At 30.8% G+C, this 24,982-nt stretch overlaps 1 protein-coding gene across 1 annotated transcript; it reads left to right on the forward strand.

The window, feature by feature from the left end:
* The first annotated feature begins 1,055 nt into the window (after positions 1-1,055).
* On the forward strand, positions 1,056-24,773 carry Chpf (Chondroitin polymerizing factor). The gene is made up of 2 exons (XM_035373039.2): positions 1,056-2,030; positions 14,426-24,773. The coding sequence occupies exons 1-2, from the start codon at positions 1,209-1,211 to the stop codon at positions 15,932-15,934; spliced, it is 2,331 nt and encodes a 776-aa protein (XP_035228930.1). The 5' UTR covers positions 1,056-1,208; the 3' UTR covers positions 15,935-24,773.
* Positions 24,774-24,982: the final 209 nt, after the last annotated feature.

Consider the following 24,982-nt stretch of genomic DNA (forward strand, 5'->3'; position numbering starts at 1 on the left):
GATAGGGAACGATGGAACTGTAACTCATACTTGTTTGGAAACTTACCGTTATTCATCAGATCGAATAATGGTTTGGAAGAGCACTGCAGAAGGCTATACGTCTGCTGCATGTCAATGAACTGCAGCCTTGCCACCTATTTCATCGCTTGCATGGTATTACGCAGGGCCCAGACAAATCCTTCAGTTCACCGATCGGAAAAATATTTGTTGACTGTGATAAATTTTTCCTGGTTCACTTTACCCTGGTTGGAGTTAAGATTTACATTCCTGAAGTTGACAGAAAACGGTAGAGCAACAATCAGTTATACTTACTCGATATTTCTACTGCCATAAATTTCTCCCGCAAGGTCTTCAAGATCCACCCAAATTTTTTACCATCAGAGGACTACTCCAGAAGCTTTTTGAAGGGCTACAGATGACAAGTATATTCTAATTTTGCGCCAGCCACTTTATCAGGTACTTAGCTGCTACTGAAGAACCTTTAGTTTTGATTGCCTGTGTAATACCATGAGTGCTCTGATTTTCGGTACGATATCTCGGGATGTCTTGCCATCTGAAGCAACGCTTAGTGATGCTGTCAATTATTGTTTTGGATTTAAAATTTACGATAAAGCATTAATAAATTAAAAAATTATGCGTCTAAAATTGGTCGCGAGACATTAGCAATACGAACTCTTCCCCTCTATTTTACAAGTTCGTTTTCATACTCTGTTCATTGCTGAGATTAATGTTATTCTAACGCTATGTAAATATTTTGATTTATGGAAAGAAGTTATTCTTTACAAATTGATGTTTAACAGTCATCTAAAAACCCGAAAGTTACTCAGAAATGATGTCCCACAGAAATTTGAAAAACGGATGAAATCAACTCAAAACATACTACCAGTGGGAACTTTATTATGAAAAAGAGTATATTATTGTTTTTTACTATTATTATTATGTATTCAGGATAATTTATCATTAGAAATTTGAAACAGTAAGCAGATCTTTAAAAAGGTTATTTACGGAATGAAACCCTTCGCGATAGGTTTATCGTAATCGAATGCATCCTTCCTTCCGTCATCTCAGGGAGCGTTTTTCGCTCTCCCCTTTAATTGTGTCAAATACTCATGTTTGTGTTAGTGTGATTGTCATGATTAGTGTCCGTGTCATTTCTGCCAAAATTTGCCTCTTTTACTGATTGTTCCACATGCCACTACCGTTACAATATGAGAATCCTAAACAGGGTGAAATTTTATTTTTCTCATCAAACACCTTTAATAATTGGTTGCTGTATAGGTATAACATTGTCATTAATTTTAATTCCTGTATTAGAAGAACACTGTTTCTCTCATTCCCCGAACGAAATTATTTCAGTTATGCGATCAGAGCCCTCAGAAATTCTGCCAGTAACAGTTGACGAATATGAACCTGTTCTTAATCTAAATAACAAACCGAAGAAAGCATTACGAGCTGAAAAAATTCAAGTTCCTCGCGCTAGATATTATTCAACAGAACTGGGCATCCGAGAAAAGTTATTTGTTGGTATATTATCGACGCCAGATTCTATATTAACCTTTGGTTCAGCATTAAATAGAACCCTAAGTAAACATGTGAATAAAATAGTATTTTTCCTTGAAGGTGCAGAACTAGAAATTTCTGAATCAAATGTTGGCTCAGTAGTAGGATTTCCAGATAAGAGAGAAATTCTTGCTCCTTTTAATATGTTGCAATATATTGCAGAAAATTTTCTTGATGAATATGATTTTTTCTTTTTTACTAAAGATACGACTCATATCAGAGGAAAGAATCTCTTTGATTTAGTCAGTCATATCAGTATAACACAAAACGTTCATCTGGGTGAACCATTAGATGTTGATTCATTGTATTGTACTTTAGATGCGGGTATCTTGCTTTCACATTCAGTGTTATCCAGAACTGTCCGAAACTTGGAATGGTGTATACAACATACATTTTCACAAAGCAACAGTAATAATTTTGGAAGATGTATTTTGCATGGCACTGATCACCCATGTGTCTCATCTGTACAAGTAAGTATTGTTTATATCATTTTATGGATCATTATTTATGTCTTGCTTTTTAAATGTATGATTGTTTTTCAATATGAAAAAATTTAATTGTTATGCAGTATAAAAGTATAATCTGAACAAATTATAAACTGTTGTGTTGTAATTTATTAATGAAAATAATTTATTTTTTAAAGTTTTAGAATTCAAATATAGTAGTCTGAGTTATATTTTGAGCAATATAAGTATGTCATTTAGCATTTTAATTTGTAATAGCTTCCAGAATCTTCAGTTTGGTTATAATTAATCTTTCTGGAGTGTATTATTTCAGAAATGTGAGGCGCTTACTCACCGCTCACTGTAGATTGCTGTTGCAAAGAATATGTATTGACATAGACGTTCTTTGGCTGCTGTGGGCAGTCGTGTAATTTTCGATGCTCTCAAGCATTTCGTCCACACACATTGTATCATTATTTTCGAGAAACCTGATATTCTGGAAGAGTAATATTTATTTTAAATTCCTTCCGGGAGCCGAGAGATTTTAATTTTCAGGGCCCAATTCCAGGAGAGGGAAACCTTAATCACAGATCTTTCTTCTTTTGAGAATGCCTTAAGGAATTGATCACAACTTTAAGGAGCAAAAGTAGTAACTTTAATTATGCAACATGTGGTGGAATGTGAAATATTGGTGTAGGACCATAGCAAAGAACTTAAAAAATGAGAAGTCATTTTAATCACTGATATTTAAAAGAACTAATGTTTAATATTAGCAACAGTTGTTCAAATTAATAAACAACAATTGTGATACGTGCACTGGAATGAGAATGGATTTCATTTACAAGAGGCAAATTTACTCCTGAAGACATTGCTACTATAAAAATAAAGTACATGTTTGAAATCTTAAAATGTATGGCAGTTACTTCATGGTCATTATAATGTAAATATTCCAGTTGTGATTGTTCATTTGGACAAATCTTATAAACATCAAATATTATTTCTTGTGAATATCGGGGAATAAAACAACTTTTTGTTCTCTTTACCTATAAACTCCATACTCCATGTTCTTTATACCTATAAAATTTTTAGCATTGCCTTAAAGTAGATGTATTTCTAAGCACACCTGCAAAAAATTATAATTTTTATTCAGAATTTTCTAAGAAATATTTGAATTTATTGCCGACGGCAGTTCTGATACGATCCTTCATCTCAGGAATGGTGGCATAATGTGTTTGAAAAAGTACTTGCTTCAGGTGGCCCTAAAGGAAAAAGTCTGCACATGAAAGATCAGGTGAGCGAGGCAGCTAGGAAATGTCACCAAAATGGGAAATTACCTGGAAATGTCTGTTGCAATGGTCCATCCATCTGTAACTTTACCATGATGTCCCAAGTTGAAATATTGCTGAAATAGGCACTTGGTAGCAATAATAGAGTAGTTATTCTTGAAATAACTTTCAACAGCAAAGGCATGATGCTGTGCACTCCACCAATCCATCATGGACTGTCACACTCGAAATGGCAGCTCATTAGTGCACGAATGCGACACAAGCTGACATGCATTCATGCAGTATGCCATTGTACTACTCAAGTCAAATTACGCTATGAATGCTGCCGCGCCATGTATATGTGTGTATACACATACATATATACGTACAACCCCACAAGCAGACATACATATATTTCTTAATCTGTTCCTGATAACAGAAGAGTACCTATACTCCTTGTGATACTCTAAAGCCCCGTTCACAAGAGCAGATTCGACCGGTAGCGAAAACCGGTTCTTCCAACGTGCCCCATTCACATTGGATAAGCATTAACTGCCTCGCCGAACTTGGTTGAATGTTCCTAACCTCTCGGGAGCAGGGCAAATGGGGAGATTTTCCGCACTATACTGCTCAGTTCACTTAATTTTAGTTACTATAGTTACTATAGTACTTAATTTTAGTTACTGTAGGACTTTAGTTAGTAATAGCTTCCCCCAAAAAATTAGATAGAACTGTACAAGATACGGAAATTATAGACAAATACAGACGAAGTTATCTGATGCTAGGTATTCCAGAAATATCGTTCAAATTAAAACTAAAGTTAAGACTAGTGCATATCGGCTTCAGCGTGACAAGGGACTCGGTACCTTTTGAATGATTTTTTTTTTTTTAATTTAAGCCTTTTGTCTACTTTTTATGAATATTATTAAATGGTTTTGTGAGACAAAATAATTTGGTACTTTTCCGTTTCGCCGGCGCAAATCTCGCCAAGCAGAATTTATTGGCGACAACATACAGTATACACATAATAAATATTAAAAAAAATGTTAGTTCTAAGAATTCTTTTTTTTTTTTTTTTTTTTTGAAGGCATAAACATTTTAATATCGCTTAAAATTTTATAAAAAGCCAATAAATAAAGACAATAAATTTGTAAAAAGACATCAATTTAAGAATTTACTATGTTTTCATGGTTCAACATTCCGATTCGCCGGTTCATATCACGTGACCCTCAAGCGATCTCATCTCACGTAAACTACTCTACAAAAATCTAATGCTCTCAGTAATTATCTACATTAATTTCAAGTTAAATCTTAATTTGGAACACAAGTTTAAATGCAAGAAATATTTCAATTCGTACGAATAGCTTACTCAGAAATTATGTAAAACTGCAGTGCTTTACTTCGCTAATGCATTCTCATTAGAATTAATAAATTTAACCCCTGACTTTACTTTTTCTATATTTTCAGCTTTGGGTAAGCGCTGTGATTGCATCCTAATTGACTTAATTACCGAGAATGGCCTTCGACATAAAACTGAACTAGCTGATAAAAATTCTATGTAATTATATGCCAGTATTGAAAGAAACAATCAATCTGATAAGAAAAGCTGCGACTTGTTTTCAAAATGAGGCGTAAAAGGTTACGAGCGAGAATATTCCGTTTGGCATCGGTTGTACCATTATTGGCGACTTTATCGCTTGCGCCGGCAAAACGGAAAAGTACCAATAATTTTAAGCTGAAAAAAAGTTTTTGCTAGTATTTTTTTTTAATTTAAATTTTTGAAGAAAAATTTTACAATTAAAATGTTTTTTTTCTCCTACAATTTTCATTGTCTCCCCCCATTTTTTATTGTATTTATTAGACTGTTTTTAATAACTTCAAGGAATGATTTTGCAATTAATGAATTAGTTTCTGAGAAAAAAATAAAAATATATTTTTATCTAAAATCTTTAAAACAAATATAATCTCAGTCACATTTTCATTTCAAATCATTTTTCCTTTCAGTATTTTGCAAAACCCATCCTTGTTTCTCTAATGTATATAATTTTAAATAAGCAGTAAAAATAATAAATAATTTAGTCCATACCTGTATATATTTTAGGACTTTAAAATGATTTATTCAAAAAAATACAAAAGGTTTCTCAGTTTGCATTTGCAATTTAAAGAATACAAACTGTCTAAATATACATTTAATCATTTCAAATCTTTAAAATTTTATTACTGAATTTATTATTATTTATTTACTGAATTTTTTATTACTGAATTTCAATACACATATATACTGTATATATAAATCAAACCTAGTGCTCTTTATTCAATTGGTAAATATAAACATAAATTAGAAACCTTTTTTTAAAACCTTATGTGGCCAGAAAAATTGCAAAACCTCATAAAACACAAGCAGAATTTTTCTTCAACTGTTTTTGTTTTGTAAAACACGTTCAAAACAATTTTAATACAAATAATTTTAATACATAAGTTCTGGAATTTTCCGCAGAAATACTCGTACAAGTGTTTAGAATATCACTAAGTATAATCAGTAGTTAGGCTTCAATCTAATAAGAACGTTGCCCAAGAAGAACCAATATTTCCCATTCTGCTTCATTGCATATCTTTCAAAAAAAGTCAAAAAAGTCATCCAATTAATTTCCTTTATCATTTTTTTTAACTGTGAAAAGTTTGTTTCATAAGCTGTGAAAATGTCAGAAATTTATAACCGATATATTTTTAGATATGAAATTTTAAAATTAATGGTTGTCAAAAAGTCTAAAAATATGAAAGAGTTTTCAGAAATTCTCCCAAAATATTTTTTTTTTTTTTTTAAATTACGCTAAAAATTTCATTTAATTTTTTTTCATCCACAGTGTGTTATGGTGTAAGCTATAATATTCTGAGATTCTCAGTTTGTTAATATTTGCAAAAAATCATTTCAACTTTAAATTTGTAAAAAAATCTAATCCTCTAAAAATCAAAAGCATGACACCACATCCACAAGCAGTGTATGTACAAAGTTTGAGTTCTATATCTTATCAGGAAGCAGTTTAAAAATCCATGACCATCTTTTAACCATAGCGACAAGCACCAAGAGTGAACTAAATAACAGCTTATAAAATAATAATAATTAAAAAGCATATATTTTTTAGGAATCGTTACGAAAGTTCAGGTACCAGTTGCAAAAGTACAGATTACAAAATTAACAACAGTAAACAACATTAAAAATGTGTAAACAGTATTAGAAATCTGCCAATTCAGAGATGTGATTTTTCACAGAGGCTTAGGTGTAAAGGGAAGGAAGACTGTGATCTTCTGAACGGGTCCTAAAGACGAAACTCTTTCATGTCTCCTTTTTCTCCTCTTGCTAACAGCAGCTATGCGAAGGAACATTGCATGTGAACAACGCGTAAGTGTATACTTGGGATTATTGCTGTGTCTGCTCTAAGGATGAAAACTATGTTGAAAATTACTTAAAATTCATGTGTCTGATTTAAATATGCAAGTTTTACCAGACTATGTGATGTAAGTATTACATTGATTAAGATCCAAAGTAAAATCAGTCTAGCCACTGAAATTTGCTTGTGGTGCTCCAATAGTATTTCATTACATTGCTCACAGCATTATCAGCATCCTTGGGAGAATGTAGTTCCAGTTGATAACTGCTGATATAAAGCATTAATGTGATGTAAATAATGTATATTTCATTTTGGAATATTAGAATATGTATTTGAGTTAAAATAATATTCTGAATGACAATTATTGGAAGTGTTGAAGCAACAAGAACTAGTCGTGCAAAGTTATGAACACTATGCCGATTCTTGTTGCTTGAATTACTCCTGTAGTCAGAATATGTAATTTTTTTCTAGTAAATTCTGTAATGATTAGGTAAAAGTATATTTATGGGTACCTCTTTGGCGAAAATTGGCGATTTTTGGCGGCACTTGGATACCGAGTTTGTGCAATTCTTTTACTTCTTTTAGTGTCAAGAATTGCCGCTATACAAAGTAACAAGTCGAAGAATTGCACAAACTCAGTATCCATGTACACATTGACCCATTTTCACTTTAAAAAAATCACAGAATTGCACAAACTAGGCATTGCACACTCCCTTGACTTTATCCATGTACGTGTCATCCTATTTTCACTTTAAAAAAATATCAGAAAATTGCACAAACTTAACATAGTGCACTCCCTTGACTTTGTCCATGTACACATTGATATATTTAAGTCAAAGGAGCACCTAATTCTATAGTAGAGGCAAACAAAAAATACTTAATGTCAATAAACTACATTTTAAACCCAACAATAAAATAACTTGAAAAAGGAAAAATCGTTTATGCATCTAAGCACTACACAAAGCAAATATCCACTTACCTTATTTAGAAATTTCTTCATCTTCAGTCTCTGGCACACAAAATTCCTTAAGAGCATCCAAAAACTTCCTAAAATTATCTGAACTCGAATCTGTATATCAGTGTCGCCACATAAATTCACAAAAATAAGAGTCAAAAATATCCTCTGTAGCTCCTGACTGTCTGGAAAATTGCTACTAAGTAAACCCTTGTTTACACACCAGTCAATTAATGCTATTTTTCCCTTTCGTTCCAAATCGTACAGAAAATTCAAATTAATCTTACTACATTCAAGCCATTCTACCGTCTAAAACAACAAAACAAGCAATGTACTTCCTAACTAACACACACCATGAGTCCTTACAAAACATCCCATAATTCAAAATTTACCGCAGTCATGCAACCGATTACATCATAATAGGGTTTCCATAACATTCAGCTACTCAGGTTACCATAAATGAAACAACAACTTGGCAATAAATGAAACAACAACTTTGCGATAATACAAAGGGTACCCATCAGTCTACCAATGATTATGTATTTTATTACATATATAATTTATTTTGTCAGTTTTTTTTTTTTTTTTTTTTTTTTTTTTTAATTTTAGTTTTTCAAAACATTTTTTGAGATGTACCTTCCAACACTGCAATTGCTACTTCCACAAGTCCTTACATAAGGTAACATTAGTTGCAATACTGGCAGCTTTAAGCTGTGGAGGCTTCCTCCATCAGCCTTTTGCATGACCTACCCTCAGGATTTGTGATGTAGCATGTTTTCTGAACCTAATTCCAATTTCTGGCATTCGATTTTTTTTTTTGGAGGGGGGGGGGTTATTATTATCAGAAAGGTTTTTTTTTTTTTTTTTTTTTTTTTTTTCACCTAAAAGCTATGCTAATCAGGTGAGTTTTTCCAGTGAGTTTCTCATCTCTGTTTTGGACTAAATGATAACAATCAAATAGTGATGACAGAGCAATACTTATCATTTCAGTGCATCTATTGGCAATATTTTTTATTTCAACAAAATGAAATCTCAAACAGTAACAAATTGTTCATATTCAAACTGATGATCAGCACATCAAGACTCTCATTCACTCTTCAGTAAATGTCTCACATCAAGAATACACATCAATGTTTCACATCACATAAATGTCTGCTCTGATATGAATAACTAATCCAAGGTATAAGCTTTTGAAATATATTCTATTTTAGGTACAGCAAAATTTCCTTTTCTCACTAATGCCTGATAGCTGTGTTTGAACTCTTGAAGCTATTCTAGGATAAAAAATTTTATAAGGCCATATCTGGAGAATCGAACAAATATTGATGATGTTCTGTCACAGCTGAATTGAAGTCTGAGTAAAAGGTATGCCTGGGTTGAGATATGATTTGACGTTAATAATTTAGCTATAGAAGCAAAATTCTGGGAAATATAGAATGTGCCACAGAATTATGGAAATTTGTTGCTGTGATGGGCATGTGAATCAGTTTGTTAATAGTGCTGCCTACCTATCCCATATTAAGAAGAAATGAAAGTAGGAGACAAGTTTTATTATAATATTAATTCATCAAAATAATATGGTGGGACCTCGCATTTGCTTTTCTGTCAGATGTAAATCAGTGTATTCTAGTATACCATATGCCCATATCATGTAGCTACATTGTAGCCCATAAGATTTTACTGAAAAATTCTCAGTGTGCCATTTCTAGCTAGTTTCCCTAAGAAGCTATCCAGACTTTTTTTATATATATATATATATATATATATATAAAATATATATATATAAAATATATATATATATATATATATAATATATATATATATATATATATATATATATATATTAGAGGTCTTTAACACAAAAAAAGAATTCAAAATGTCCTTTTACTTTAATCTTTTGAACTCTTACATTTCCCAATTTGTACTAACAATAAGAAAAGGAAATAATCATATCTTGTTCTTGTAGAAATGAAATCATTGTAATTTTATGTAAGAGACATAATAAATTGACTTAGTAGACTGATCTTTTATAGTGGCAACATAACCTTGACAAGTTTTTGGCATATTATTTACTGCTGCACTCCTTCCTCAGTATCTCTACACTGAAACAACAGTACTGAAAACTTCCGTCACTGAAAACGTCTTGCTTAAGTACAAGATGGGATGTTCGGTGTTGTTCTCATCCATTTGTGTTAATACTACTCCCATCCCTAAATCGGAAGCATCTGTTTGCACCATAAGCTCTCTATTAAAATCTGGTGCGTGTAGCACTGGTTCCTTCGTTAATTTTTCCTTGAACTGAATAAATGCGTCTTTGCATTCCTTTGTCCAAAGAATTTCCCCCTTCTTTGCTTTCCCCTTTAATGCAATCGTGAGTGGAGAAGCTATAACCAAAAACATGGGAATATACCTGCTAACCGATAACTGAATATGTTTTCGAATTGATTAATAAATTAAAACGGTGTCAGAAGATCACAGTGCAAAGAATGAAAGAACTGCAAATTAAATATAAACTATGGAATGACAAAAACGCTGTGAAGCATGAATTTAAAAAAGGGGATTTAGTGTTGGTTTTCGCTACATCGAAACCGAATAAGCTGGCAGTCCAATGGTTGGGGCCGGGAGTTATCGAAAACAAAATATCGGATACAAATTACATTGTAAAAATGTCTGGAAAGAAGTCTCATATTTATCATGTAAATATGTTAAAACCCTATTATAAAAGACCTGAGGAAATCAATGCCTTATCATCTGAAAGTAAGAATGAAGAAGGTGTGGATCAAGAGGTAGATTTTCTGTATCTAGATCCAAATCCTAACATTTACGATTTCGAAGACATCATCCAATCTAGCAGCTTAGAAGATCAGTTGGAACCTTGCCATGTAGATCAATTACGAGATTTACTAAAGAGATTTTCTAAGAATTTCTCCAAAGAGCCGGGAATAACAGAATTAGTAGTGCATGACATTGAATTAATAAGCGACAAACCAGTTAGATCTAGAACCTATAAAGCATACCTAAGGCAAACAGAAATTTTGAAAACAGAGATTCAGAGGATGCTAGATTTGCACATAATCGAGGTAAGGGAATCGGACTACACTTCGCCCATAATTCTAGTGGAGGGGCCTAGGAAAGACCTGAGACCGTGTATAGATTACCGGCGCCTAAATGAAGTAATACACACCGAGTTCTTCCCCCTGCCAAATATAGAGGAAAGAGTGGAGCTTGTTTCACCTGCCAGGTATATAACAATTCTAGATTTGGCAAAGGGATACTGGCAAATTCCTCTAGGTCCAAGGGCTCAAAGATTGGTCGCTTTTGTCATGACATTTGGGATATATAAACCACTGCGTATGCCATTAGGGTTGAAAAACGCTCCCTACTTTTTCAGTAAGTTGATGGCTGAGCTATTAAAAGGGTGTGATGGCTTTGCTGTCCTGTATTTGGACGATGTTGCTATTTTTCCAATACTTGGGAAGATCATTTGATGCATTTAAATTGTGTTTTGGGAAAAATAACTGTGGCAAAGTTGACCATTAAGCCATCAAAATGTCGTTCAAAACCATGTAACGTATCTGGAGAGCAATGTAGGACAGGGAATCAGATGACCGGCTGAGGTAAAGGTTAAAGCAGTAGCTGATTATCCCACTCCGAAAACAAAAACTCAAATAAGGGCGTTTTTAGTTTTGGCAGGTTATTTGGCAAGGTTCCAACTGATCATTTAAGCTGCTAGATTGGATGATGTCTTCGAAATCGTAAATGTTAGGATTTGGATCTAGATACAGAAAATCTACCTCTTGATCCACACCTTCTTCATTCTTACTTTCAGATGATAAGGCATTGATTTCCTCAGATCTTTTATAATAGGATTTTAACATATTTACATGATAAATATGAGACTTCTTTCCAGACATTTTTACAATGTAATTTGTATCCGATATTTTGTTTTCGATAACTCCCGGCTCCAACCATTGGACTGCCAGCTTATTCGGTTTCGATGTAGCGAAAACCAACACTAAATCCCCTTTTTTAAATTCATGCTTCACAGCATTTTTGTCATACCATAGTTTATATTTAATTTGCAGTTCTTTCATTCTTTGCACTGTGATCTTCTGACACCGTTTTAATTTATTAATCAATTCGAAAACATATTCAGTTACTGGATTTTCTTTATTCTGCTTCTCCGTCCAATGCTTAAATAATAAGGTTTTGGGTGTCCTTAAATTCCTACCATGCACTAATTCGGCAGGTGAAAACCCAGTGCCTTCATGGGTTACTGTTCTTAAGGCAAACAACGCTAAGGGAAGGTGTTTTTCCCAATCCATTCCAGCCTCCAGACATAGAGCTCGTAAGAGCCGTTTGGAAACATTCGATCGGATTCGATTGGGGCGGCTAACCGAACTATGGCTAACCTTAATCCCAAACCTGTCGAAAAACTCCGTAGTAAGTGCACTTACGAAAGACGTTCCGAGATCACATTGAATTTGTTTCGGAAAACCCATATGACTAAAAATATTAATCAGGGCATCCGTCACAGAAAATGAACTCACATCACTCATTGGAATAGCGTCAGGGTATTTAGACGACAAGCATATGGCTGTTATTAGGTAACGTTTTTCCGTTGAACTGACCAGCAAGGGGCCTACTGCATCAATGTTTAATTTAGAAAAAATTTCTTGAATGACAGTTACTAGTTTCTGAGAGGCTTTTTTAATTTCATTTGGTCTCCCGGCTCGTTGACGTTTGTCACAGGAACGAACGTAATCTTCAATTTCCTTATAACAACCAGGCAAAAAAAAATACCGTAAAAGCCTATCCTTCGATTTTGTAACCCCCAAATGATCCAAAGTTCCTTCGTGGCACAATGCTTGGATTTTCTTCCGAAATTCTATCAGCACTACCAGCATTTTTTTCTCATTTCCATAATGATCTCTTTGAACTTGAAGCAAAAGATCGTTCTCAATACTGTAGGTATGTTTCGATGATTGATTTCCATTTCTTGAGTTAATAGAGTCGTAAATCACTTTTAACGTTTCACACCTTTTCTGGGAGTCACTAAATGTTCTTCGGTCAGTCTTTATTAGAGCAATTTATCCCACCACTGCCACCAGTTGTACCATAGTCGTATCTCCATCAAAGAAACAAGACCTGTTCTAGGCTAAATATTTATCTTTATATACAACTATGTACAGATTACAATTAAGAAAAATTTTAAAATACATTTTCACTACAGTAGAGCGTGCAAACCACCGTCCGCTCTCTTTTCTCTTTCACATCTCAATCTCTTCTTACTCCCACCTGCGACCAGGGGGGAAGTTCACTCCCCTCTTCCGGCCGAGGCAAGCAGAGGGTTCTCTGTCCCTTCTTTTAAGGCAGGTAACCAAGTGGTCTTCAGAGAACGGAAACATTACAGCAGCATAGAAAGGCCATTTTTTTTTTTTTTTCAATCCTGTACATAATTATTCATTATTACTTGCCATTATCAAGTGTGTCAATGTGTGGTGAGATCATCTGATAATATTTAATGTTATTAATGTGACTGAAGTCATACATTTAATGTCATTGTCATTACATAACAGGCCTGTCTATTATAATTTGTTTTAAATGTCTTGTGTTGACTGCCCCTCTTTTTTTGTTTGCTTGTTTGTTTGTTTTTGTATGCAGTAGTGTCATTCCACTGTGCCCATAATGCATTATAAAAGGTTGGTGGTTAAATTCAAAATTGTATAAAATGCTTGGTCCATTTGAATTTGAATTCTTTAAAATCATTATCCTATTTTTGCAATCAGATCAATAAAATCTGGGATATCCTATCATAAATTCTTAAATTATAGTTACTTATGATATTTTATATGTTTACTGTTTTGTATACAGTACAAAGTTTTTAATCCGGACATCCATAATCCGGAATGATCTATAATCTGGACCTCAAAGCTACAAACTTTTTGCCCATGCTTAGCGTTTACGCATGCGCATATGCATTTACGCATGCATATAATACCTTTATGCATGCGCATATGCTTTTATGCATACACATAATACATTTACAAATGTGCGTTTAATGTATAATGGATGGTATAAGCTAGGCTAAAATTATCTAATTATCTATTTCAGTTAATGATGCAGATTGTAATGTTCCTTAATATTCTAGTTGGATCCTGCTTATTATTTTTTGCAGACTGTTAGAGCAATCTTATAAAAAGTAAGCTTGAACTTTCGATTATGTCAAAAAGAGTTTTCGATTCTGGAGCTGCCAAAGGATCTACAAAACGAAAGCATGTTTCGATGTCCATCAAACAAAAAGTGGAATTGCTGCAAAAAATGGATAAAGGCATGAAAAAGTGACAGAGAGGTTAGTGAAAACAAAAAAAAATTCAATAGACAAGTTAGTCGGTATTCTCGACACAGCAATTACAGGACTTGAACAGCGGAACTTTGTAACTGAACAAGAAATTATGTCTGTTTAGAGAATTAAAGAGGAAGTATTAGCACATAAAACGAAACAACTTAAACAACTTGCACTAAAAGAAATGTTTAATAAAGTAAACAAATAAATATTAAGCCTTTTTTTCTAAATTTTGATACCTTTTAGATCATAATTGCTCTTTATTTCATAAATTACGGATTCATATTTTTAATTTCTGCATACCATCTTACCAGATTTAAATGGATGATCTATAATCTGGAAAAAACCCTTATTTGGAATCGCCGAAGTCCCGACGCGTCCGGATTAAAGACTTTGTACTGTATTTAGATGATCTAGCTTTATTTCCTCCCTTTTAAAAATACTCAGTTTTTATGCTTATTTTTCAGGGTCAAAGTTTTATATCTCATCATGTATCAAAATTTGACAGTTTGGAATCATCAATTCAAAAATCATCCTGGCCAAAAGATCTAAAGTATGCACTGACTGTTTATTCAGTTTCAAACCAAGAAGAACATTTTCTGATACATCACTATTTTTGCCAACAAGAGCTTATTGACAACCAACATAAATTACAAAAAATACAACTAAAAATCTCTAATCTTAGTTCGTTTCTTCCTGTAAATTTTAGCAAGACATCTTGGCCAGTGGGAATAGAGCCTCCTTTCAAACCCCATGGTCGTTTTGATGTTTTACCTTGGGTATATTTTAATACAACGCACAATTTCTTTCCAAATGAGTTGCAAGTTGTGTCTGAACTTAAAGGCTTAAATAAGTTAGAAATCCAGGATTTGCTTAAATGTACTGTGCATTGGGTAAAAGCAAAATATAATGATAAATACATCTACCAGAAGTTGGTAAATGGTTATAAGCGATTTGATCCTACAAGAGGCACAGAGTACATCCTTGATATGTTTTTCTTAGAAGATGCAACTGGGCAAGAGATGTTAAAAAGAATTGCCGCTGTTAGGCCTCTGAATGAAGTGGAAATTATTCCAGTGCCTTTTGTTACTGAACACACCAGAGTTGTTCTTTTAGTACCTGTCAAAGCTAGTGAGCGGAATGAAGCACTTAGATTTCTAGAAGATTATGCCAAAGCCTGTATAGAAAAGCAAGATAGCACAGTAATGTTATTAGTGTTTCTGTATGGTCCTCAAGATCCTGGTAAAGGTGAAAAGGAAGATGTATTTGGGCCTGTAAAAGATTTAGTCAACACATATGTAAATAAGTACCGTTCCAACGGTGCTAAAATTGCATGGTTTAGTGTCAAAACTATCGGGAAAATGCCACCTTATTTTGCAATAATTGATTTAGTATCAAGAAAATTGTCAGCGGAATCATTATTACTGTTATGCCATGTTGGCATGGAGATACGTCCAGAATATATAAACAGAGTGCGAATGAACACAATTCTTAAAACACAAGTATTTTTTCCCGTTCCTTTCCGTCAGTACCATCCAGCTTTAGCCTATAAACATATTACCCTTCCAGATAATGTTGAAGTGAAGAAAGATTTGGGTCATTTTGATGTCCAAAGTTTTGAACATGCAAGTTTCTATCTTGCTGATTATTTAGCCATAAGAAAGGAAATGGAGAGTAAAATTTCACTGATTAAACTGGATAAAGATCTCAGAAATGAATATCTTTATAGCTTGCATTTTGACTTATTTGAAATGTTCCTGCAATCAAAACTTCATGTTATGCGAGCAGTCGAACCTGATTTAAGGATAAGGTTTAAATTTGATATGTGTGATTTAGAATCAAATGTTTTAACATATCAAGAATGCTTACATAATAGAGAACAAAATTTGGGAACGAAGTCACAAATGGCTGCAGCAATCCTGTCCCATGCAGAACTTGATACTAAAGATGGTTTCCAGTTTAATGGTATTTTATAGGAATGTTTCTATCAAAATATTATGCTTCCTTTCTTTTTAAAAATTTTACATGTCTGATTCTTGCCAAAAGAATAATTTTATGTTCTTTCTGCAGAACTGTGCCAAAAATATCCAGGTTTTATCTTATTAGTCTTATTCACTATTTATGTTGTGCCACTTTTAAAAAACAATGTTTGTTCCTTCATTATGGAATATTCACTCAAAGTATTTTTGATTTTCTTTCTGTTTTTTAATTATATGATACAAATTTCATCTCTGTTGAAACTGTTTGAAGTTTGTTGTTATTTAAACTTGGGATGCAAACTTCTTGATGATGTAAATTTTAATTTAAAGGGCAGTCAGTAAAAAAAAAAAAAAAAAAAAAAAAAGGCATTTTTCACTGCAAAAAATAGTTCACAGATTTTTAAAAAATATATATTTTTATTAGTTTAAATCATAGAAATATAAAAGGTTATAATGATTCATAAATTTTATTACTTAAAAACATGTTTTCACTTGAAATTTGCCCTCTAATTTATTTTTTGGTGTTTGCTATTATCCTACTATTTTCTTCTTATTTAATTCATAATGAAATTATTATTTTTTAAATGTTATTATTTATGTGAAGCAATTTTTATACATAAAAATTCTCCTTTTTGAAATAAAATAGTTTTGAGGTCTCTTTCAGTATGATAAGAAAGAAATAAAATTTGCATCTATAATTTTTGACATGAAATATTTTTGAATGTAAAAATTTAGAAAATTTAATATTTAATCATTCCAAGAAAATTGTAATTTGATGCATGTGTATGTAGTATGGTATGTTATTTTTTTTTTCAAATGTTGGTTATTTGAAATATTCTTTAAAAATTAATTCTACTTAAGTTCTTGCATTCTTGTTTAGTTTACTGATTTTAACATTTTAATTGTTAGTAAGTAATATGTGTCACTCCTCTGTTCTTCTTAGTTATACTGAAGAATTACTCTGCTAAATTTCGTCATTATTTTATTTATTGATTTCTTTAAATTAATTGTGATAATTTGTCTGCCTCTTCTTGAAAATGTTCCAACACAGTAAAGAAAGTGTTAGAACTGCCTAAAAACTATTAATTATAAGTTTGGCATTCCTTGTTTAAATCATGTTCATTATTTTTGTATAATTATGTTATTAGATCTGATCATCACACTTGATTCTCATGTATATTACTAATTGTTTTATTATTCAAATGCATTGTTAATAGAAATGTGTATGTGAATCATTTTTAATAGTTATCTTTTTACACTAAATACTGTGCATATGAAAAATAAGTTTTCAATATAAAATTTTCATATTTTACTTTTATTAACACATCTGTATATAAAATTATTCTAAGCATAACTATTTATAGTGTACCTTAATTCTTCATTATTACCAATTAATATACATTATTCTTAATAATACGCACTTCAGAATTTTACTTAAATTTGGTAATTTGTAAAATGAAAACTTCTTGCAATTTTAAAAACTCAAATTTTAAGTTGTATATTTATTTGTAGTATTAAAAATATATATTATACATTATTTATAAGTAATACCTGAGAGGAAGCATATAAAAGAGGTGTATTTAAACTAAAAATTAAGCAAATATAAAATTATTTACTGTGATATTTAAAATTTCCATTTTCATAAATTGTTTTTTAATATATTTATGATTCTTTATTTTTTAATATATTTATAATTCTTTATTCAGAATATCTGAATTCTATAGCACTGTATAAATCTTTAACTTTTTAAAAGTACTACAGTAGAGAAATTTGTAAACATGTGCATTGTTAAAATTTTTACCTTGATGTAACCCTGATTTCCCAGTAAAGTTAGACAGTGAAGTTTATATATGCGAAGATAAAGGTATGCAGGCAAAATTTAATCATAGATATAATTTTTATTGTGTGTTTCATATCTTAAATATTTATTTTTAGATCTAACCACATAAATTTTATCTTTTAGACTTCTGTATTTAAAGTTTCCTTTTTTTATGCTATAAAATTTTAATTTAATACAATTAAATAAAAATTAATAAATTTTAATTTGTTTTTCCTCCACTGATCTGTGGATCTAGAAATAATTTATTTATCAAACAGATTTATTTGCTATATTAATTATAAGAAAAATACTAGACTCCTAACACAGATGAGTTAAATATCTATTTATTTAGTTCTGTTTTTGTCATCACTCATAAAAATGATAAAAATTACATTTTATTTTATCAAAATGTATTTTGTACAATATCAACATTAGGAAGTATTTTGCGGTAGTTTTATTTTAGTATAAAATATCATCACTTACAATCTCTAGTGATAGAGAACAGAATTGTTTTTCTCAAAGCATAGTGTAGTACAAAGTCTGAGATCTGGAACTGCTAGAATTTCATCGATTTTAGATTTAAGATCATCAGTTTAAATCTATTAAAATGCCATGCAGACATAGTAACATTGAGGCTTCCCTTGTTGTTTAGATGAGAGAGAAAAATCCTAATTCCACACAGGGCAGGTATAATCTGTGTGATCACATTGGGTGTCAGAATTTGGGGGCATCGAAAATTTCAGAACTTAACGGAGCACCAAGGAGGAAAAATTAGGAATGCAAATTGGAAGAAGAAAATTTAATGTGAGACGTCTGTTTGCTTTTTAACTATATTTTCATAGTTAATTGTTAAATTATGTGGGGATTAATTTTTTGTTACTAACTTTGTTTTCAAATATACAATAAGATTTGACTAGCTAAGAAAAGTTAGTTCTTGTTGTTCTAACTAATCATATAACTTATTTTATTTTTCTTTTAAAATGAAACAATTCAGGAATGAAAAGCAATTTTTATTTTGATGTACAATGATTTTTTTACTAATTCTAAAATTAGCTGTAAATAAAAATTTTATATTTTTGTTTGATAGATGTAAGGTATTCATAAAATATTAGGGAAAATAAATTTTAAATATAGAGAGTATCACCCAAAGAAATACAGTAGACCCTTAGTACCTCAATTTTTGTTAAATCAAAATTGTTAACGACTACAAATTCATATGCTAACACAGTTCATTTTGTTCAATCTGTCTCACGTTATTGAGTTGGATTGTAGTTCCTATATGATTAATGAGCTGTGAAAGTTTCTGGAAGATGGATTCGTTGAAACTGTCCAGTTGGCGACAGCACCATTCAAACTGATTTGTTGACTCATTGGTAGGAGATTGCAAACAAGACCAAACACAAGTTTGATAACCTGGTAAAAATTATTGGAATTTGAATGAAAAGTGTTGCCATGTATATCATGCTAGCCTGATCTTGTTCCCTCAGATTTTCACTTGTTTCACTCTCTTCAATATTTCTTTCATAGTAATAACATTCAATTCTAATAAAGGCCATAAATCAGCACCTTGTTCAGCTTCTCACTGATAAAGCTAGGTTCTTTTATGAATGTGTAAGAACAAAGCTTATTAAAAGAAAAGGTTATCAAACGAAATGGACAGTATACCATCAACTAATTAGTTGTTCTTTATACAAATAAAGAACCTTTGAACAACATAGAAAAAAAAATCATTACTTTTCAGACCCTCTAGTATTACATAAAAGCTAAAGCATATTATTATTTGATTAGTTTTATGAAATAAATTATTAATAATATTCACAGTAAAAATAGTAGTGTCACAATAAAGTTACTTCCTTCCTGTGTAGAAATCTGTAAGCAAAGAATTGTCGTATAATCAAAGAAATGGATTTATTTGCATTTATCAAAGATAACTTTGCCTTTATTTAGCATAGTTTTTATACTTTTATGACTTTTTTCTTCATGTGATAAATATCTGCTTGTTAATTTTAGTTTTAAAATGAAAATTATTTCATAGTTTGGATGTTGTTGCAAGATAGATTGTTTGTTGAAATCCAGTTTATTATTTTCCGTAACTTATAAAATCTTTAAAATTACGTAAAATGGCAACCTTCGATTTTCAATAAAACTCTGAAAATTTGGAGAGCAATCAGATCCCTCATCTTCAGGAGGCAAAAAATTTAGCAAAATCTTATGTGTGCAGTTTTCTGTATTCAACTAATCAGTAGTGTAATTTGTATTGGATTCTTTAATCAGAAAATGCATTGGAATATTAAACTTTCAAAAAATAATATATTAAATTGTGGTTAATTCAAATAGGTGGATTTATTTATACCAAATTGGTATATTTCCATTTATGCCGTTATTTTTCTAAATATTGAGTTATTCTTAAGCTCTGAGATTCTTTGAAAAGCCCCTGTACCTCTTTTGCATTTCCTAGCTGTGCCAAAAAGTTTAGTCTAGAAATTAATTCTGCATGAAGAATTCCTTCATATGACCTCTTATTTATTATTTAATAAATTTATAAGTTTCTTACATGATTAACAGAAAATTTATGTGTTTCAATTGATGTTAATTTTTTTTTAATTTTATGCATAAAGTAAAAGAGCATTAAGCTTTAAAAATTATAAAAATTTTAAATCTTTTTTTATCTAATTATTTTCCCTCTTAGTGTTAATCAAGTACATTATCTGTGCCATATTTTAAGTACGATTAAATACTTTTTCTTAATTCTAAGTTGTGACAAGAATGTACTTTTGGTAAATAAAATTAGCGTGTGTATGGTTTTCATTATATGGATAAAACAAATGGCATCAGTGTATATTTTCTATATCATATATTTTGCTTATTATGTTTGTAATATGTGATTTTGTAATATCTGATATTTAAAAATAATTCCTTTGAATTTTTATTTTCTGTTGTATAAATTCAACTTCCTTAATGCTTTCTGCCGTCTAGTTTTGGAAAAACTTATAATAAATGCCAGATTCTGAAGCTTTTTTATAAATTAACATTAATTAAAAGTGTATAGGGAATTCAACAATAAAAATTTTGCATCAACATATTCAGATTTGTTTCGATGATATTTTATACTAGTATTTCTCTGTTAAACTGTAGCATTTTGTCATTCATTCACAAAAATTAAATTCAGTTTTTGCTTGTTTAAAAAATTATTTGATAAAACTATGGGCCAGATTAATATAGAATACATTATTTAAAATAAAAATCAGAAATATATTGGTGATTAGTAGTTGTAGCTTTGAGAAAATTGTTCTTCATTTATACTGTGGGGAATTTATTTTGTAGCCCATTGAATCAAATTTTTAACTTTATATATCTTCAATAGTAAGAGCTTATTGCTTATCATAGTTTATTGTGATACTCTGTTCCTTCTGTTTCAGCAGTAAAATTTACTAGTAAAAAGCATGTAGGAAGGTAGTATAATATCCTAAAAGTGTTCAGTCATTTGTGTAAATATTCTTTTTTGCATTGAGAGGGAAAATTAAATGAACAACTATAAAAACTCATGTAACTTAAATGATTTTGCTGTTGAGAATAGAGAACTTATAAGATCTGTATATTGTCAAGGCGAACAAATATTCAAAATGCAGAATTGCCTAGTTCTGCAAAAATTAATTAAAATAAGAATATAGGAAATATGATATGAAGTAGATCAGAAAAAGTTGATGTGGCAAATATGTGTTTTAGAGGTATGTAGAAAGCATTAAGAAGATGTAATACCTATGACCAAAATGCAAGCTTCACAGAAATTTTCTATGCTGTATATTAGATTATCCAAGACCCCAAAGTGACAAAATGCATTCACTATGAATAGTATCTTGAGTTCTTAGAGATTGCTAGGTGGGGCTGCAATGATACAAATTGTCTTCCTAATGCATCCTACATGCTTTATTAGATTTAAATCTGGAGATTATGTGTTCCACTCCGTCTTAATCAGTTATGATGAGGATGAATATTAATATCCATTACAAGGAAGTTATTACAGATTGCACTCCTAAACAGCTTCGTGTAAGAACTAGGGTTTTATTTCTGTATATTTCAGCATTTATAGTTGCATAAGATCTATTGGTAAAGAGGGTTGTGCTTCAGTTCATGATACTCCAATCACAATGATTTCAGTTCTGCTGTAAGTGAGATTATTTTACTGCTTGAGTTAGTGGGACACAAATCATCAGTTTCTTTGCATACAGCCTTTTTTTATGCAGACTGTCACTCACAGTATATCTGGATAGCCAAATTCCAAGCTGCAGCAAACTGGGCTTGTACCAGGTCTATTTCCTCTAGTAATCATTGCCACATAAAAGATCTGAGAGTCTGTTGTAGCATGGTTTTGAACCTTAACTTAGTTTTCTGCGTACATCACCAGTGTCTTTAGATCATTTCCAGATTCCTGGTGTCATGCTTTTAACTACTTTTATGTCGTATGGATCTGTGTCATTCTCTATCCTGCTTTCAATCTCCCAGTCATATGCTATTTCTCACCATCCATCAGATACTTTCTCAGTGGCATGTTCTATCTTCCATTTATGAAAATTTTATCTTAACTCCACATGCATTCCTTGTAATTAGAATCTGGGGCACCGCCTTAACTCCTTTCGTATGTGTCAAAAGAACTGGTGCAGAAATTTACATATTTTTCTGTTACAAAGATGAATCTCATTGGAGAATGTGGTAACATTGAGCTACCGACCACCTTTCAGTGGACTTCATGCAATAGAATTAACACAAAGCACTTTTTTATAGTTGATCCTTTAATTTTTCCCACCAATGTGTTGGATTCAGTTCTTAGTTGTTACTGAATCTGTTTGTTCATTAAAATACTCCGTGCACATTTGTACCAGGTCTACAAATTACACTGGTACCTTTGAGCTTTAAATCAGAGTGTCTTCAGTTGGCATAAATGTACACTATTCATAGAAATCAGTTCTGTTGATAGTAAAAGATATGATATCATGAACTTCATCACTAGTTCTAACACTTTTACATCCAAATAAATTTTTATGGATTTTATTTTTTAAATTTTTAAACTAATAGAAAATTGAGATAAACTAATAGAAAATTGAGATAAAATCAAGAGTGTAATTTTAATTAATGTTTGAATTTTTAAACGAATAGAAAATTGAGATACAACATTGAAAGTGTAATTTTAATATATTGTTTTAAAAATTAAATTAATTGAATTTTAGAATCCGTTCAGGCTGTTTGTCACTTTTCATGATGTACAAATATTTGTGTTAATTTATTGCACCAGACATTTAGCAGAATTACTGTATTGAGTAAAACTGATTACAGCTTTTTTGGGTGTGTATTTGTGTGCATGGATTTAGTTTGTGTTTTAATTTGTTATGCTGTGATTAAAATTAGCTTTTATCATTTACTGTATTATTAGTCAAAAATTATGTAAATGATAATATTTATGCATTTTTCATGTTTGTATTGAAATTAATTCCCCAAACTGATTGGAGGAGGAGTTTTTTTGTATTGAATCTCATGGTGTGCCAAAAAAAATGTATGCAAGCTTTAGCTAATAATGTGCTTCTTAGCGATTGTTGTATTTAAATTTTTACTTGACATTTATTTGTTATTATTACTCTTGTTATTAATTTACCTAGTTCATTTCATGTACTTTATTATCTGTTGTGAATCTCTTTTGCAAGTTCATTATGCAATTAAACTTTTTTTTGTCATAAAGCAGTTCGCATGCAGTTTAATTGACTACAGGCTGTGTTTCTTTAAATATTGTTACTACATCTGTACTTCTTTCACAGTTTCTCAAAATTATGAATTTTTTAAAAATAATTTTAACTGTATGTGTATGTTTGTGTGAAGGTCATGTAAATATAAAACCTAACTTTAATTTAAAACAAAATCAATTAGTAAACAATTCTTAATACTTTAATGCTTTAAATACATGAAGTTCTACATCAAATAAATTTATGCATACTTAATATTTTTATGAAATCAGTTACAATAATGAAGAATGTTTCATAAAATATGAAACCATTAATTTTCAGAGGGAACAACTTTTGTTTCATTGTTGCTACTTCATTTGGCTGAGGAATCTTAAATTTTAATCAAGTGAGCACTAAAAAATAATCTAAATCAATAAATTTGTTCTTGAATCTCTAAATGAATTTTGCACATTCAGGTGTGGAATTTCTTATATTTAACTACTTTTCCTATATTTACTTAATTATTGAGTATTTTGTTAACTGGAACTGTTGCTGCACAAGAACCTTATTATTCATTAGATTTTACTTTAAAGAACCTTCCTTGTAACTACAATGAAATTGTTTTCATAATATTCTGTAGTATTTTTTGAAAAATTGTGCAATTGAAAGTGCATTTAAAAGAATGATATTAAAACTAAATTCATAATGATATGAATTTGCAATTTTAACTCCTAATCTTAATAAACGAGTTAGTGGGTAATGTGTATTTATAGCAATGTACAATAATCACAACATATCAATAATAATTACTGTTGTACTGATTAAAAGTTGTCTTTTCTAGATACATGTAACTTGTTTTAAGTAACTTTCTCTATGATATTATTGAAATTTAATTTTATTTATTTAATAAAAAATATTTACCTGTACTTTGCTGTTATTTAAAATAGCATTAGAAATTAATTGTAAGGTATTCAATTCAATATTAATTACTAAATATGACTGATGTTTGGAGAAGATATTTCTGTTTAGATTTTGATATTTAATATAGTGAACAAATTTAGTGAAGACTGCTGATGGACTAACCTGTAATTTTTTTTTAAAAATTTCATAATGTGTTCCTCTTATAAACGTGATCGATTTTATAGAACAACTAATTGTATTTACTTGTTCAACTGTTTTTGTAATTGTTGGATGTTTTACTGTAAAACTGTACATATTCACCTGAATTTCATATCATAAACCATTATGGTGCTTTCCAAATGCATGTGTAAAGAGAATAAATATATTTTGTTACAGTTTATAAAAACTATTGGTCTTTTCTTTTGCCTTTTTTTTTTTTTTTTTTTTCCCTTTCACCCTAATATTACAATTTATGTGTTTCTCAATAAAGTGTATTCAAAATATATTATGGCAACAATATCTTATAAAAGGGTTAAATTTAATTTTCATTACAATGTTACATAAATGACCGTAATTAATAATGGTAAAAAAATTCATACAGAATAATATTTTTAT

This window comes from Stegodyphus dumicola, chromosome 3, assembly GCF_044657685.1.
Source record: "Stegodyphus dumicola isolate Sdum_Otavi_A_Nest chromosome 3, ASM4465768v1".
Lineage (NCBI taxonomy): Eukaryota > Metazoa > Arthropoda > Arachnida > Araneae > Eresidae > Stegodyphus > Stegodyphus dumicola.